Source organism: Molothrus ater, chromosome 1 (assembly GCF_012460135.2).
Source record: "Molothrus ater isolate BHLD 08-10-18 breed brown headed cowbird chromosome 1, BPBGC_Mater_1.1, whole genome shotgun sequence".
NCBI classification, from domain to species: domain Eukaryota; kingdom Metazoa; phylum Chordata; class Aves; order Passeriformes; family Icteridae; genus Molothrus; species Molothrus ater.
The window spans coordinates 86,521,714-86,540,549 of NC_050478.2; the positions used below are offsets into that span (position 1 = coordinate 86,521,714).

At 39.1% G+C, this 18,836-nt stretch overlaps 1 protein-coding gene across 2 annotated transcripts in view; it reads left to right on the forward strand.

Moving 5' to 3' along the window:
• FHOD3 (formin homology 2 domain containing 3) overlaps positions 1-15,369 on the forward strand; it is a 377,016-nt gene extending 361,647 nt beyond the window's left edge. For both annotated transcript variants that reach the window (XM_054515024.1, XM_036404996.2), the window contains one exon: positions 9,503-15,369. In XM_054515024.1, the coding sequence (XP_054370999.1) occupies positions 9,503-9,572 (70 nt within the window). In that variant the 3' untranslated portion in view covers positions 9,573-15,369. The remainder of the gene's footprint in view (positions 1-9,502) is intronic.
• The last annotated feature ends 3,467 nt before the right edge of the window (positions 15,370-18,836 follow it).

Genomic DNA, 18,836 nt, shown 5'->3' on the forward strand with positions numbered 1-18,836 from the left:
GCCCAGGCATGGAGGCCAGCTTTAGACAAGTTTTAGTACCACTTGCAGTGCTGCTTTGGAATAAACATGTTGTAAGCAAACAAAGTACTGCATGGGACACTATTTGAATCCAAAGGTGCATATTTTTTTGTTGAGCAGTCATAGGGTGCATTATTTAACTTTTTCTTCACATTTTCTTTGTTATTTTCGTTATTTTTCAGTTTCATGTCTCTTCACTTACTTTTCTGGCTTTGAAAATGTACAGAAGTGCCAAAATACCAGGAGGGAGACTGTTCTTCTGGTATTTATAGCCTGACTAAAAGCAAGAGTTAATGGAAATTATACTTTTAAAAAAATGAAAACCTTGCAAGAAGAAAGACTGTATAAAATGCTTTAAAGGCAAACAACATCACTTTGAATTTGCAATTAATTATTTAGGATTTGAGTAGCTGGATCCTATCAGGAGTTAGAGTATGGGGCATAGTAATCTAGTTAGTGATGCATATTTAGGAACCATTCTTTGCATTTAGAAAAAGTAAATGTATGACTGATGGTATTCAGTATCAAAGTCTGTTTGTTCCTAGAGAAAATACTGAGCCTTCAAAAGGCCTGTACATGGTTTAAAAAAATGTAATTATTGAGTAAAAATAGAATGTGAGATAAAGCACTTAGAGCTCTGGCAGCTGGAAGGTTATCTCCATTAGATGCCAAGATAGCTTGAGTCTTGGATGCCTTTAAGTAATACATTCTTCCATCCTTAAGATGGAAAGATCTTTGCAAAAGCAGGAGAATAGAATTCCATGATCAAAAATAAATAAAAACAAAACCAATGAATTTAAATTATTAATAGCACTTCATGGATTAACAATAAATGCAGTTGAGCACAGTAAGTTCTAGAAATTGATGTATCTAATTAGGATGAGGTCTCTGTAGTCCCCTATCTCATCTATGCCAGAGGCCAACATCAACAGCTGTAGGAGGACAAACGGAGAGGTAGAATCATAGAAGCACAGAATCACTCAGGTTGGAAGAGACCTCCAAGTTCATCAAGTCCAACCTTTGCCTAAGTACCACCATATCTGCTGTTCTGCTTCATAACCATTAGCCATTAGTTGTGTAACCCATAGGACTTGCCATGAGTTTTGATAGCCATAAATTTATGTAACTCTTGAGGCTGAATAGCTGGTTCCATGTTTTCAGTTTTGTCCCTTGTAATTGATGGCATACATGATTGTGATTGTTGATGTCAATACCATTTCTAAGTTAGCACACATTTATTTGTAAGTGTTCAGTTTCTGTTTTACAATGAGTATTATGGGGTTTTTCAATAGCTTTCTTTTAAGTTCCTGATTTTGACAGATGGAGTAGGCATTCTACTTTTTGCATGTTCAAATGTACAGTACCTCTGTATTTTGTTGGCAGTCTCCATGCGTTTCAGACCGTATGTCTCATACCTCAGGGTTTGCTCAAGAGTGTTTGCCTGTAAAGGGAACTTGCAATCATCCTGTACAATTCTACATCATGTAGCCTTCAAAACAAAAGGGTTTTTGAAAGTCTGGTTTGAATATCTGTTTAAAAAATGGCTTGTAAAAGAGGCTTAAATTCATTTTCCACTCACTATTTTAGGGGAATCTGTGAGTCATTTCTAAAATGAGTATTATTCTGATAGAAATTTTTTCTTTTGGTGCTCCTAGGCTCAAACTTTCTGATTAAAACAGCTTTTTTTTTGTTAATAGAGGTCACATAACAAATTATCCTAGCCTGCACCAATATGTGCATTCCTTAACTTTATGTTGGATTCCTGTGCCACTATTAGAGATTTTGTGGATTGTAGTATTTGCTTATAACTGGGCAGCATTGTTGTAATAATCACCTGAAAAAGAGGCGAGAAGTCATTGCATTGATGTGGAAGTCAGAATTAAATATGCAATACTTACAAAAGCTACATATCTTTTATTCCTGTTTATTTCACTTCACAGGGAGAAGAGAGATACAAACACTACACATTTACATTACAATGTACATTACAACATTCTGTTGTAATGTACATTACAACCCAAGCACAGAGGGTGTGGTGTAGGAACAAGGAGAAAACTGCTGCTATGATGGGTGGTCCCAGGTGGTTTTAGAGTAGCTGTCACCTCATGGGACAAGTGTCTGTCCAGGTGAAGCCAGTGTCCCCCCTGGATCTGACAGCATAGGCAGAGCATCCTTGTGCTGTGTCTCCAACATTGGGAGAACCAAATACAACTTCCCATGGGCTTCTAGACAAGGACTTAGAAGTGCTGGAATTTCTCTGGCCAACTCTTCTTAGCTAAATGGCACTTCCTTAATTTCAGGAGAGAACAAGCTGAAGGTAATGCAGGGGAAACTGCAAGAGATGAGCAGCTGATAAAGAGCAGGTGCTATTAGTATTATATGTAAAAAAAAAGCTGTTCCCATTCCCTGATCACAGCATATTGGCATTGACATTTTCTATATAAATACCATTATGCTACACAGTTTTGCAACTTTTTCAACTGTAGTTCTGTAGGAAGAAGAAATAATTTTACTCCATTTGTTTGCATCTTACAGGACATACAAATTGTTTTCACTTTTGCCAGTTTGTCATTCACTGCATCAGTGAATTCATCTATATTGTCCTCTGATTTCATTTTAATTGATATCTTTTACAGGTAAAGGCTTTTGAATTCTTGTCACAGGATTCATTCCCAAAAGTAGGATACCTAAGTTTTAAGTATCTAAAAAAATGGGGATAGTTGATTTGCACACCATTAATCCAAAGTTGATAGGATATGTATTTTGTTTGCTTTCTCTCGGTATTAAAGTAAGTTGCAAATGTTTCTCCAGGTCAGTAATTTATTCCTTATTTTCATCATCCTTCCTTCCTGAAAGATCGTGTCTTTCAGCATCCTAGTAAGAACTCGGCGTCACTGAGTTGCTGGCTGGCAAAATCACTGAGTTCTTCTGGAAAGCACCTCATCTGAGAAGGAAAGAAGGCAGAGAGGTACAGGGCAGCTTTCATGCTGCCTTTCTAAGAAGTGCGGCGAACAAACACCATCTCCTCTGTGGCTTTCCAGAGCAGGGCGCTGCCACAGCTGCCAAAGGGAGCCCTCTGCTGCCACCAAGGAGATTATCAGGAAGAGCTGGGAAGGCAGGGATTTGCTTGGATACGAGTGTCAGAAGGGTTTGGAGGGAAGTCTCTCCTAGAAGAAGAAGAAAAATGTTTCACAAAAAGCTATTTTGCATTTATCTTGCCCTAGCACTGTGGCCAAGAAATATATATATATATATATATATATATATATATATATATATATGTATGGCTTTTTCTAGGAAGAATGACACCATCTGATTAGTAAATTTACAAGATTGTTTTGATCACAGTTATTTTTCATCTGATGGGCTCATAAAGAGGATGCCTTTTACTGTTTTATTCCCCAGCGTGGATTCCTAATGGGAATAATTAATTGGCATTCTGCAGAGTCCAGGTGCTCAAGCTTGGTCACACTTCTCTGCTAAGTCATTCTCCAAGAGACATGTCAGTGTTCAGAGCCTGATAAATACTCTTAGTGGGTCATTTTAAAATTTCAAATTAAAGGTAAAGGCTGCAGGCCTTAAACACTTACAATAGATTATTTACTTTTTGTGTCACATCTCCTGTCTTTTTCCAACCTGTGCATATTTAATGCATGGTCTGATCTTGAAAACAGTGTATAGTGACTCAGTCATGACTCACTGTATACTCGGTCATGCAGCCTTGGTTGCTGGTGAGCTTTATACTCTTGATGCTTTACCTGTTATTAGTGGAATCACTTCTGACTGGTGGAGTTAAGTGGGAGAAATTATGAAAGAGGTGGCAGCAAGATTGCTTTCAGTAGTAATTCTCCAGAGTGGAATTCATGTAAATGAAGGGGATTTTGCACAGAAGGCTTTCAAGGAAGGAGTTAAATCTTTTCTGCCCTACTCTTGGGACTGTGTAAATGATGATCTGTGAAATACATAAAGTTGGAAACTTTAACAGTTTCAACTACATATTAAATATTACTTTGAAAACACATATGCTCTTCATATGCAGCCCAGGTTCTCTAAAGCAATGTTACTTTTTGTTCCCTATAATACAAGCCACCTGGAGATGAAAAAAGCAAATTTAGCTTTTCTTAGAAAGTGCCAGTTTGTCCTTTCCCACTGCAGGACTCCTCTTTATCTCACAGCCACCATAAGTAACACCCAAAGGTGGTTGTGACCTACTGGATTTCTTGTTAGGAGAGACTTGTGCCATCTATGAAGAGTTGACAGGACTCAAAGCAAAGCTGCAGAGTAATAATGCATAACAATGTGTTGGTTCTGAGAGCTTTCTGTGTGGCTGACCACATTTCAGTTGTCTGTATTTCTTCAGAGAAGTGTGTGACATACTCCAAAAATTCACCTACAAATCTCTCTAAGAAAATCACTACACAAAATGTTACAGCATTTCTATGAAGCATTTAGGCTTACTCATATTAAGCAATGATATATGCATAATTAAGCATAACTTATACAGACAGTGGCATAAAAATATGACAAGGATTAAAATAAGAAAATAGGAGCAAGGCTGTATGGATTGAACTTTTGAGTTGGAAATTGCCATTGCTGGACTCACTGTAATAAAGTCCAAGACAATATGTTAAATGTAAATATATGAAAACATAGACTTAAGAGTGCAAGCTGTATGTGGATAGGTAACAGAAAAAAAAACCTAAAATACATTAAATAAAATGAGATTATGGAGCTGGCCTGTATTGTCTCTTATAATCTGCACTTTTTGCTGTCCTCACTGTGTAATTTACACCATGTGGAATTTTCTTCATTCCAAATCAGCAACTTGCTGCTTTACCTTTGCAGCTGGGACCGAGGGAAAGTTCTGTGGCTGCCACATCTTTGTAGCAGGAATGGCACTCATTCTGTGACTGCCTGAGCAGGAGAATGGTTACATCTGCCTTACAAGTGACTCACACAAATGTAGACACACATGCTAAAAGCCATTACAAGTGCAAGAATAAATGGTGCCAGCCAGAATGATCTTTACTCTTTGTTGAATCTTAAAAAAAATAAATAAATAAGAAGATGGAGAGAGGAAATTAAAGTGCTATTTGCTCTTAAAAGAAACAACCAAACCCTACATAATTATGTTCTCTGATCAAGAGAGAAGTTGTACTTCAGGAATTACTCTTTCTAAAAATTTTTCCAGCATAAAGCAAGAGCAAGGACTGTATGTCTCTGTAGATTTTGACCCAACAGTCAGAGTCAAAGTCATTGAGTTCATCCTGAGCACACTGCATTGTGCCAGAATATCAAATAGAATTCTAGATTTCATTATTAATAAAGAATATCATACACTCTAACCCCAGAAAAACAACATTTAGTTTCTTGGTTATGGGATCTCAGCAGGCTTTGCTTGTGACAAGAGTAAAAGTTATATTCTCTCTGTGTTATGTTTCTTTAGCAAATGTTTTAAAAATTGCTCAAATAACCTAAAAGGTCATTTGAAAGTCTTATTTTTATTGTCACTGCCTCCAAAATGCATTCCATAACTCAGTTTAATGTGATCTGCAGCAGGCCAAGAGTTTTACAAGCCAAGATATTATGTCTAGTCCAGTTAGAAACATGACAAAGTTCAGTGAAGCAGGGAGAGTGAAGACCTAGGTTGAGAAATGTAATTTTGCATTGTGTATAAAACATGGAAGGAAAATATCTCCCTGCATTCAGTTTTGATGACAGAACCTGTTCATGACCTAAGGTAGAGGAACCCTACCAAGCTTTATGAGGAAATAGACAAATGACTGAGGACATCTGTGTAACAGAATGTCAAGACAAGGTTCACCCACCTCCCACAACAGTTTTTGCTCCTGCAGTAACTCAGCCTTTTCCTGGTTTCATCACCCACAAGCCTTTATATTCAACAAATCAGTGCAGAAAATAGTGGGGCTGGAACTTGTGTTACTATGTATGCTGCACCCATCCACTGTATCTTCAAATGAGGAAATGTATTGTAATTTCTGCATAATAGATACAATTTTTATACAAAGAGACCCTTTATTAAACTACTTTCATCTCCCTAAGTACATAAGACTTCAAACACTAAGTGGCTTCATTTGTGTCATACTGGCCTGTTACATTATAGGGTTAAGGATCCCCTCATTTGAGTCTGGACCATGGTTCTGTCGGCTGTTAGCCTTCCCGTTGCCTATTGATGGTGGACAACTTTAATCTTGCCAGTAGCCACAGTATATTGCAGTACTTGGCCCCACAAGCTTAGTTTATACAAGTCAGCAGCCATCAGTTTCTGTGGGAATCATTCTGTCACTGAAAATATTCTTCACATCTTTGCTTTTTATTATTTTCTTGACAATCTCATTATGACCACAAAAATTCTGCATTGTTTGAAGCTCTTTTTTTTTTCCTCTTTTTTTTTTCTTTTTTCCTGCTGGAAATGTCCTGCTTAAGTCCCTGAAATATTTTAAACCCAAGTTATCCTTCTCTGTATTACAGGAGAGCTAAGTTAGAACCTGGGATTGTTTTGTTTAATTACAGCTGCATATGTCTCAGCAATTCATTGAATATTGCCATTCCTACTCGTTTTGCAGTGGCACAAAAAATAAAAGTGTGGGGTTGGTCTCCAGACTTCTTGTGTGAATCATACAGCAAACCCAGAAAAGGGCACTCATCTTTACCATCTGCTACATACAGGATTTCTTTCCTTCAGTCGTTAAAGGGTTAATACAAAAAGATGTCAGTCTAATACTTTAGTATGTTTGGAAGGTAGGCATCTGGAGATTCAGAGACTTATCTTGTTTAAAATAAAGAAGACTACTTGCTTTTCCGTGAAGATGGTTTCTACCATGGTATTTTAACTCCTAATTATGGTTTCTGAATATAAACTCCTGTAGTTTGCTTCAAAGAAACCTATATATTATTGTAGATCCATTTGGCTTTTCCTAGTAAACTAGTAATTCTGTTACTCAGGCTGATGGAGGAATTTAGCAACTGTGTTCTGTTTGGTAGAATTTACAGAGGCCCTCATTTTCCTTTCAGTTGTTAGATAGAGTCTCAGCTCAATTATTCGTGCAGTAGCAATTGTACTGACCTAACAAAGCTTGTTCCAGATTTATCTTATCATAAATAAGAGCAGAAATTAGCCTAGTCCAATACCTAACCAGAGTACATCCGTTCCTGTGAAATGTTTACAAGCAGGAATAACAATTTGTTCTCTTTGTGTCTGACAAGAAAAAAATAGCTTTGTTTTACAGTAGTTACTGTGCTTAGTTTGAAAATGTGAGTGAGTGAGTGAGTGGGTGACTGTGGTCTGAGAGAGTTGGAGATATGTGTGAGAGCAGTCCTGAATGCATTTGGTTTGACACTTCCACAGAAGTGTCTAAAACATGGAAATTCATTCCACATTTGGTTTTCCAGTTCATTTTTGCATCAGTGGGAAGATAAAATGTCATCTAGATAGCCACCCTGGGAAAGTTTGGTCCCCTGTGTTTTTTAGCATGACACTATTGCCTGGTGGCCAAACAAGCTACGGTCCATGTTTGGCTGTTGATGTTACAGAGATAAAGAAAAAAAGCATTCAGGGGAGAGGCAGTGTAGGCAGCTAAGCAGGTGAAATACACAGGGAAATCTTTGGGTTTAATATGAAAGAAATGTTTCTACTGCAGCTTTCTTGGATTTTTTCTTCCACTCCACTCCTCATACAGTTCATTTTGATATAGAAATAAGGATTGGGTGATTGACTGAGACCTTAAGATCCTAAGGTATTCCACAGCATATATCCAGAAATTACCACTTATCACCATGGACATTTTGCATATCAAATCTGAGAAGCCAGAAAGAATGCCAGTGATACAAACTGACTCAAAAATCCTGTTGGCTACTCTTTACCAAGGAGACCAGAGCATTTTCTGAAGTTTATTTCTCTCCTGGTAGTGCTTTTTTGGTCTTTCTTAAACTTAGTTTTGGCAGTTTCATTTAACCTTGCAGTACTTTAAGCTAAGTGTTGGTAAACTTGGGAGATGTTGCTGATCAGTACTGTAGGAAAAACTGGGTATCCTAAAAGGCTGTCATGCAGCCCCTGGTGGTGTTTAATAATACAAATAATCTAGAAGAAATGAGTGAACTTTGGAAAAAAGCTTTCAAGTAGAGGATTTGATAATGGAGGAACTAAAAATGTGGCATTCCCAGCTCATTTGATTAACTTCAGTATCTGATGAAAGTGGTTTGATAATCAGAAATAGACCCTGTTCATTCAACCTGCATGGTATCAAATGTTCAGATATGCCATATTCTTCCCTTATCTTATCCTCTTGTTTTCTATGCCAGTCTATTCCCTTCTCTCACTCCTGCTCAACCCTTGAGTGTGACCACCCAGTTTCAGTTACATGGACTGAATATCTCACTAAATGAGAGATCTTAATTGCTAAATGATGCAAGAACTCCTTGACCACTCTTTGCAACTGGTTTCTCTAAGATAAGTTTCCTTTAGAGTTCACTGTTTCTAGGCTTCAAATGTATTCTGTTCAATATTAAGTCACTGTTTATGCTTTGCATGAAGGTTGAACTTCTCAGTGTGCATTTTGTACTTGAGGAACATTAAAGTATGAACACCCCACCTGTGTCTTGAATTAAAGCCCATCCACCTGAAAATCAAAGCACCAGTAAAACTAGGAGGACACTGATGTTCAATGTGTGCAGTCACACAGTCGCTTGTTTCTGAATAAAAAAAGGCAATCACAAATTTTAAAACTCTTGTTAGGGCTAATGTTCAGAGCACTATGGAAAATTAAGAAACAAGATTTTGGCTTAGATCTATCATTTAAATTCAGCTAAAATGCTGAGACTACCAATAGCAAAGATGACACAAATGGCACTAGGATGGGGGAACATTACAAAAGAAAGGGGAGCATGTATGAATACAGTCATTTTAATGATTTTAATCAACTATAAAGTAGTTATTTTTATATTCTTTTAATTTTTTGGTGGGGGGAGAGTTTTACAAATTAAAATATTCTCAAAGGATTTAATAGTGATAAATTCAATGGAATCCTATAAAGATCCCAAAGCTCTTTTAAAAAGTTCTTATGAAATTATAAAATAATAGGGCAGATGATACTTGCTATGGATTGAAAATCAACCGATAGAATTTCAGAGAAAAAAAATTCTTAAAAAGCTGGGGTATTATTCCTTAAGGTTTTTTGTCAACTAAATGTCAAATGACAAATGTAGTTTGGCCTGACTGTTTGGAGTTGCTGTTGATGCTCCAATGAGTTTGCCACAGGGCATTACTCAGTGTTTCTGAACTTGAGGCCCTAAATAGATAGCAACTTTTGATTTTATTGAGCTTGCATGTTAACAGGGGTTTTTGCAGCTGAAAGTCTTGTGTAATTACTGATTCTAATTGTTTGCATTTTCTTTGTTTGGTTTTTTTTTTTATTTTGTTTGGGTTTTTTTGTTTTGTCTGCTTTTGGAATTCATGACTGTGCAGTGAGAAGGACACTAAAGAGTGGGCTAACACCAGAAGAAGCCAAAGCACTGGGCCTCATCAGCACTTCTGAGATGCAGGTTTGACATCCCCGAGGTGGCCACAAGAAGAGCTGATCATCTGAAGCACACAGGCTGACACCCCTTCAGCGTGGCATTGGACTGCCAGCCTCCTCTGCTGCTCCCAACATCCATTCCTCTGTTAGCTCAATTTTAATAAGCAACAAAAAGCAAAACCCCACATCCAGGGCAGAAGAAGGGTGTGCCACAGCTCAGCATGACATCCAGACGGTAACTGAGGAAGCATTTGAGTGTTCCTAAGTGAAAGCACATGACTTCTTGTTCTTCTCCTCATGATGTGTTGATGTGGGTAGGAGGGGGCTCTCTAAGTTATCTGTCATTATGTGAGCTGTGTTTACGTTGGCTTTCCTTGTGCCCTGTTTTAGTCATTGTAAATGTATGGCGTTTTGTCAATGCAAGGAACAGTCCTTAAAGAGGCAAAATAACTCCTGTTACAGCAACACAAATTTCCCTCAAGCAGATTCATTAAGCAAAGATGCACAGTCTGTGCAACCCTGTGGTTTGTTGCATATTTTATTATTTTGCCTCCAAAGAATGTAAAAATGTATGTGTACCTTTGTATATGTACAGAATGAATGTGTGGACATGTGTGCATGTATCTGTACATATGCAGTCATGGTGTGAAATCATGCTTTTGCTGAAGCCAGCTGGACCATGATTTTCACTGTGGGGCCTTACTGTTCCACCTGGACAGGAGGAAAAGAATGTCTTTTTTGCAGGAACTCAGTGTTGTTCAGTGTGATTCACCCTGTGGGGCAGGCCATGGCCTGCAATACAATGGAGAGTTTAGGATCCTGAATTCATGTGCATTAAGGCACACCCACACTGTACATAGCAGCATGCACACAGGGGAGAGAACACAATTCCCCCCTCTTGTTGAGCTGTGGTTGTACTCTGCATTTGTACAGTCTCAGAGAGATCTACGTCAGCAATTTTACATACTCGATAAATGCATTTGGATGCTAAGATCAAGAAGTTTTGTTCACTTGCCTGTGCCCTTCATGCTGCTTTTCTCTGCTGCAAGATAATGTGGTGGTGATTTTATTTCAGTTTTATGAATCTGAATATGAAATAGCCCTGCTAAAAAGCCTGCTGTGTTTTTGCTGTTCTTTACTGGTTTTTTGTGATTATCCTTGATACCAGTGGAGTGGGTACCACAGTAAACAGCTCCAATATATTTGCCCTTATCTCACAGTTTTATAACAGACTTTTATAACTGCCCTCAGCATGTTTGAAGAACCTTTAGTCAACTCATCTGCCTTTAAGTGGAGGACATGTACAGCAGTGAAGATGAATTGAACAGTCACCCCAGCAAGTGCTGAAGTATTTTAAAGAGAACTGCAAACAACAATAACATAAAGGGAACTTTTTAAGCCAAAGTCTGTGTATGTCCAATAGATCCTCAAGGATGCACAAGATTGTCTCTTTCCATTGCCTTAGCCTCTAAGATTAAGGGTATGTCTGCACAGCAGTAACAACTGAGACTTTCTTCAAGCTGGTTAACTGAAGAGCTGCAGCAGTTTAGTCATGGTAACAGGGTTCCATTTTGGTTGCAAAACACACTTGGAAAATAGAGTTAAATAATAATCTATGCTGGGGTCCTAATGCCATAGCAATGTTGCTTCTGGCACCCAGGCTAGGTCAGGTACTTCAGGTTATTCTACTCTGCTCTCTTTAAGGACAGAATAGTCAGTGGAGATTGTGCAAGAGAGTTGAACCAAACGCAATAAACCTCTGAAACCATGGTCATCCATCACATTGCATTGAGCACAGCATCCAAGTGATGGCAGAGCCAGGTAGCTGGCAACACTGCAGGGAGACCTGTGGCTGAACATCCTACCTATGCTGTCCACCGTCTTGATTGTAACATTTCATTCTTTATCTGCCAATGCCTACAATCTCCCATGGAATAAAGTCATTAATGAGCAATGGTTCTTAAGAACAGCATTGAGTTTGATGTGGTTTTGCCCTCAATTTGTTAAAAAGCCAATTTTACAAGTAGACAGAAGGCAGTAGTTGGGTAATCAATACAATATGTTGTGTATTTGAAGGCTATGGAAAGGAAGAAGCTGGTTAGGAAAACAGAAATGGCATATAACTAATTTCACTGTAAAATAGGCAAGACCTATGAGCATCTGGATTTTAAAGTGGATCTTTATGTGCTGTTCATCACTATGGACTTTTAAAATCTTGCTAAAGGATGCTTAGAACAAAGAACTGAAGGTAATGGGGGTTCGTGGAGGTGTTTGAAGTCTGAAACAAGAGGAAGACGCCCTGAATGTAAATGGTCATGTTGAACTGTCCTACTTGCTAAGTGATAAAAAAAAACAAAAATGCAGTAAGGTATACATTTATGCTGTCAGAGATCCTATATTTGATTGGAGGGAGAAAATCAAACAAGTCTTTAAAAATTAATATTTTAATTAAAATATGCTGAATGTGCAAAATTGGTGACCACTTGGCTGTTGGTGGCCGCTTTTCTTACAGGGAACAAATCTGTGTTTCATTTAAGCATAGTACAGCTTCTGTCTCGGAGGCATACCATAGCTGGTGAATTACTAATGGTTGGGCAGATGTATTTTCCAAATTGTGCAAAAATTGTGCAAAACTTTATATGCTCCTTACCAAGGAGAACACTAAATATGGGGAATAATAGAAGTTGGGATAGATTCAGTGGAAAAAAAAGGGTGGTTTCATTCAGATTCTCTGGATGTGTCTTACGTGTGAAGCAGATTCTTCCTTTTCTCTTCTTCCATGGCATTTTTTTTTTCGGTTTCTGCTCTCTGTCTGTAAAACTGATAGCAACTTTTCTGAGGAATAACTTGGTCTTGTTTATGCACTTGTATCCAGTCAGATAAATTCCACTGTCCTCACCATTTATTGCAACAAGATCATCAGACACAGTGTAGCCCAGTAACTATAGGAGAGATTTCCTTGGTTCCTGATAAAAAAGACCAACCGATCTGTAAGGGGGCAGTATTTCCTCCAGAGTGCCAGCATGCCCTGACTGTGGGAATAACATTTCTTCCCCTTCATCTAACTGCTGGATTCCAGATGAAGTGGAGGAATTCTTTGTATCTGTATGCCTGCCTCTGCCCAGTGAGGTTATAACTTTCAGGTTTTGAGCTGCTGCCTGCCCTTCCATCATTGGAAGAGCCCACCATGAGGATGTAACTCTTGTTTTAAGACAAGTTTTGTGTGAGATATGGATTGGTTTCTGATGAATATAAAAATCTTGGATACACAATGTAGTAACACACATTCCCATTTCTCACTCAGAGATCCATGAAGGCTGTTTTTAAACACTTGGAGCCATAATAACTACCTCTCTTCCCTTTCTGATAGGTACAGTCAGCTGCAGATGCAGTGCCCAGAGCACTGTGTCTGCTTGACTGCCACCATAAAGCCTTCCTGATCTGGCTGCTGAGGTAAGCTTTAGCACATGAAATAACCTCCAAAGGGAAGCTACCCTAATTTTCTTTCATCTCAATTGATGTTTAAAAGCAGACTGCACGCAAATACTTTCTATAATCTCACTCCCAAGTACAGACAATGCTCAGTAGCAGTTGCAGTGAAGAAACCCCCAGGGAATCTTGTGTGCCACACTCAAGAGTAAAAGATCCCTCACAAAAGTTAAATTCATCACTCTTCACTTTTCAGTCAGGCCAGGCACCAGATTCATGGATTCCAGATGTTTTATAGCCCCTTGGCTGCTATGTATGACCTTTCTGTTTGATAGCTCCTTGTCCATAATCCAAAATCAACAAAAAAAGGTGGTTTAATGAGGGTCTTTCTTTTTCCCTTAAATACTGGAAGTAGCTTCAAACATGGTTTTAAAAATACATTTCTTTTTCTCTTCTGACACCCTTTTTTAGTGAAACTGCAGTGGTTGATTCTGTCAGCAAAATAACACATCAGTTTTGTAGATAAACAAGAATTTGACTTTAGCGTAATAGATACCCACAGGTCAATATAAAGATATGAGTTATTTTTCCAATTTAACGGAAATTTTGAGTGAGTGATGATGTGAGTAAACAGCAAGGGCCTCCTGTAAAGTTCTGCAGGACAGCACCTTAAATCTCTGGTGTGCTGTGTTCTAAATGTACCCTGGCCAACACTAAAAGCTATTGGGAAGTTACATTTGAGGGCTTCAACAACCACCGCAACCCCCAGGGGCACAATGCCATTGCAGGTGCAGCAAGGGTTCCTTTTGTCAGGCATCTGCCCTGCAGCAGCCTCCCTGGGGATGTAAGCACAGCCAGTGGCCGTCCAAAATGTGTGGCTGAGGGCAGTAGTCGGTGTTCAGGTTCACTGTGCAGCTGTGGCTATTGCAATGCTTTGATTTCACAGAGATGAAATGGGAACAAGGTGCCAGCCCACCAGTTTCACATCCTTCATCCTTCATCTATCCACTGCAGCTCATGGACGGGTGCACGCACTGCCTGCCTCTATCCAAAGGATGCACGGGGACATGGTGTTAGGCAGAAGCAGGAGCATATTCCTCTCTCCTTTTCACTCCTGTAGCCCACTGCACATGTTCCAATCCTCCCATTACCTTCAAGGCAGGCTCAGTGTGCACTGGTGGGCAGCCTGACCCAGGGACACACCCAGGGCTCAGTATATCAGTATTTCTTGCATCCTCCTCAGCAGCAGGATGCAAGAAACACTTGTTTAAGCTGGAAGGGATACAAATGTTGATGTTCCTCTGGAGGAAAAACTGCCAGGTGCTTACAGGCTCTGAAAGAAAATAAACTGAAGTGGTTTTGAATGAGAAAATGTTTGGTTGTAGGCAACCATTGAAAATCATTCACAAACATTTGAACAGCATGTAAGGCCCACCTTCCTTTGCTTCAACTGGGGCAGCAACTGGGGCAGCAACTGGCTCAATTGGCATTTCAGATGTAATCCCAGGAAGTTTTTGGCAAGCAGTTTAATAGTTACATAGCAAGGAGTTTCAGAGATGTATAGTTTGATGTTTATGCCAAAAAAAAAAAATCTAATTAGTCCCATTTCACATTGAGTGGCAGATAGAGATATATTTTGTTTAATCACTATCTAATACAGAGGTTTCTGTGAAAGAAAAGGTTTATTTGTAGCATTGGATACATTTCTCCTTTTTAAAGACTTCTTTGCGCATATAGTGTCCTTTTTTTGTGAGCTGGGAATTGTAAAAAAATGTAAAGTAGAAGAGGATGTGTTTCTTAGACAAAGGAGAAATAATGTAAAATTGTGTAAATGTCACTACTCATGTTTTTCCATGTTCTGTGTAGCATAGTGTAAAATAGGCTCTCCAGCAGTGTTATTCTGTGAATTGTAATTTAAAAAACAAGCCATGCATGGTCAGAGATATTATCTACAGGTCCTTTTGGTTGAGTTTTTGGATTTGTTTGTTGTTTTCCCATTTTAGGTGAATTCATTCTGTGTTAAACTTAATTGTCCTTGAAAATGCATTTTTGTTTCTGTTCTATTTCATAAAGAACTTGAATTACTCTTTTAAGATTTTATTACACATGAAGTTCACCTACCATTTGTATTGATCCTTCAGAAGCTGTGTCACATTTAGTGTAAACTAGGGGGGATTTTATTTTTATCTGCCTCTTCTCCCCCCACTCTTCCCACTTAACTGTCTGGAAAGATCCAATCACACCCTATTTTTTTTTCTGTGCCATGCAGGGTCAATATGGAAAACTGACTACAGACCAGTGTCCAAAAGTTCTTGATATAAGTAGTTAAAAAGCTCACCTCTACAGCGTTATGTAAACACATCTTGCAATAAAGCTTTATAAAGCACTGACTGGGCTGGTTCTGGTTTTGTTGATGCATCCAGTCATGGGAGCTTGGGTGGAAAATGGATGGGAAGGGGGATCATGAATTATTTTTCCTCATATCCTCCATGTGCCTGCAATGCCATCATGTGGACATCAAAACAGCTACCAGTAAGCCATCTGAGTGGACTGATCATAAAAAGCTGATCTTTTGTACCTAGTTCCACAGTTTGAGCCTAATTCCTAATCTTGAGTGAGGAAAGTGAAAATATTTCTCTGGTTCTCCAGACTTTCAGTACTCCAGCCCTACAAATCCTCACTTAAACATACATGGGACTGCCATCAGCTTGGAGTTGGCTCCTGCCTAAAAAATACTCTGTGCACACAGCTCACAGCATACAGGTGTGAGATTTACAGAAACAAACATCAATAAGAAGAAAATCAACCTCTATGTGGGGAAGCTTTTGACATTGCCTCTGCATCAAGATGTGAAATACCGTCCCTGGCAGAGCTTCAGAGCTGTAAAGGTGTTCTGTAAACAAGACTTGCCTTCAACTTGGCTGAAATACTCTTCCATGCATCATTGTGAAATGAATTTTTCTGGTGGCTGCCTCTGAGCACGCCTGGAGAGGCAGTGCTCTTGCAGTTTTCTCTCTTTGCTGGTCTCTGATGCTTTCTTTTACTGCTCTTTCCCAGCACTGGAGAGAGGCTGAGTTGACAAACGTGGCATCCCTGCCCCTACAGAAGTTGAGCTGAGGTCTGCCTGAGGGTTCCACGAGTATGGTGACAAGGGGGTCAAAGTGACTTGTAGGAACTGCTCAGACTTCCACTGATAGTCCTGGGAAAAAGTAACTCACAATTGGTCTTTTGAGTTGTACTTGTAATGAGGTCAAAATATATTATTCAAAGACAGCTGCACATGTTCATAGCACCCTGGAAAAGAAAGTAGGTTGACAGAGAGTCTGAGAGAGAATTCTCACCTGTGGTTTCTGAGATTGTAGGAGCTGATATACAAGGCTAGGTAAGTAAGCCTTCCTCCTTTTTAATTAGTTTTTAAAGTTATTTCAAATTAAAAGGTGCTTTTTGGGATATGGCTGCATCCCTGAAAGAGCTGCTTAGCATTCCAGATGCACTGGTGTAAAGTCTAGAGGATGAAAGGCTACTAGCCAGAAATGTGGTAATGCTTTTTAAAATAAATATATAAACCAAGTTTATTGGCCAGACACTTTTCTTTTCTATCACAGCATATCCATTAGCAGTTCTAAATTCCAGATGTGCAGTGACAATGCGTACATATATTTTTCAGACCTGGTGCCCAGTCAGAACTCATTTGTTGTCACAGAGAAGCCTCTGGCCTGTAGTCAGGGAATGAGTAAGTATGCAGATTATCCATTGCAAAGCTGCATGCCCTGGTTTATAAACCCTTTAAAACAGTTTGGGAACACACAATTAAAGAAAAAAAACAAACAATTTTTTCCTATCATAACTTCTCCAAGTTTTCTGATGGGAATGCAGTTTGGAAAAGGGAGAGGGCTGTTCTCAAGCTTCACCTCTTGCAAGTTTCTCTGCAGGAAATGAAGAATGATGCCTACATTGGCATTGCTCTGATGAGACAAACCTCTGCTGGGAAATCCCAAAAGAAACACAGCCTACATGAAGCGTCATGCCAGTGAGGGCCTCTCCATAGCTTTTTCTGAGTGAATTTTGAGTAGGAGCAGGACTCACCCATCTGAAGAGGTATTCTGCTCAAAAATACCGATTCTCAGTTTCCAAATTCAGAGTCCAGTTCTCTCCAACACCAACCTCTCTCCCACTGCTGCACCAAGCTTGCTCTCTTGCTTGAGCCAATTCCAGAGCCTGTAATTTGTTATGTAGCTGCAAAACACCATGGAACATGTCACTGTACAGATGTGTACCAGCACTGGGGAGGGTGAGACTCTTTCAGTGTCCCAGGACACATCCATGGGCATATCCTGCTCTATAATTGGTGTTATAATGAGCAGAAATGCTTTAAGCATGTGCCAAAATCTTGCAAAGAGGTTTGTAGCCCTCTCTTGGTGAGTATTCAGATCCTTCTGCCTAGAAAACAGACAAAATGACTAGTCTTGACTTCTGTACATCTTCTCCTTTCTTTGTTCCATACTTAATACAAGAAGAACAACAGTTAGCAAGCAACAAAGGAAATTAACTGTCAGTGAAATCCACAGCACTTAAAACTGGACAAACTTTAAGGCAAAGGTGAGTCAAAGCTGTGTCATAGCCTCCAGTAAACTTTCTACTCGTTCCATCTGAAGGCAGCATTAGCCAAGGCTATCTTGGAAGAGCTCTGCATTTGCTTTACAGCAGTGGTTTGAAATCTTATCCCTGGTACAGGGAGCATAAATCTCTGCCAGAGCCTGGCAGGGCTCAGGTGAGGGGCCAGCGGGTGACAAAAGGTCTGCAATAAATCCACCTCTGGAGTATATCCACCAGGGTAAAGGCATGCACCATGACTGCCTGTTGGGTATAAATATGTGTACTATGGACATTGGAGTAACCTGTGAAAACACATTTCTCCCAGGAATCAGAAAGCTACAGCAGGGTAAAAATTCTCCTTTCTAATAAAGCAATGAAATAACTGAGACTCTGATCGAGATCTCAAAAAAATGAATTCTCCTTCCATCATTGTCCAGGCTTCCTATAAATATGCACTGGGAGGCTTAAATAATCTTGGCAAGATATAGCAAAGGAAAATTATTGTTAAAAAGAGGCCCTGGATATTGTTTCAACAAACTTTTTCCTCACATAAACTTATGGAAAATTATTGACCTCACAGTAAAGTCAAGAAAGAAGGAAACTCTTCTTGTAAAATGGCAAGATACCTTTTTGAATGTGGACTAGACTGCCTTCACGTAGGTCTGTCTGGAACACCTCCCAGATGTACTGCATTAATTATGGGGAGCAACGGCTGCACAGGTTAATAAAAAAAATCTAAATAATCCCTGTATCAACAGTTCTGATCTAAATAAAACTAGCTGTGAGTGTAATGATAAAGTAGATTGAAAATCAGGCAGTAGTGACCAAAGCCAAATGAAAATTTGATGATATTGGCTCTGTGAGCAGTGGAAAGAGCCTGATGGACTTCAGCAAGCCTGAATCAAGCCCCCAAAGATAACTATTAGAATGTTAAACTAGACGGAAAATGGAATTTCTTCTCTGGCAAAAAAAGCCCTAAATCATTTTAACCTCACTAGTTACACTGGGGGATTCTCTTTCAAGAATGGACAGCACACCATAGCCTGAAAATAAAGAGTGAATCCTTGTTTCCAGAGAAATTATCTCAAATGTGTTCAGATTACAAGCATGTGGGACAAGACACAGTTAGCATCCAGAATTAAATGGTCTGGAAATTTGGCATCTTTTTAGAAGCCAAAACACTACAAAATCTGAAAAAAAAAAAACAACCTGAAACAGCCAGTTGCTGGGAAATTTTTGGGTTTTTTTTTTTTTTTG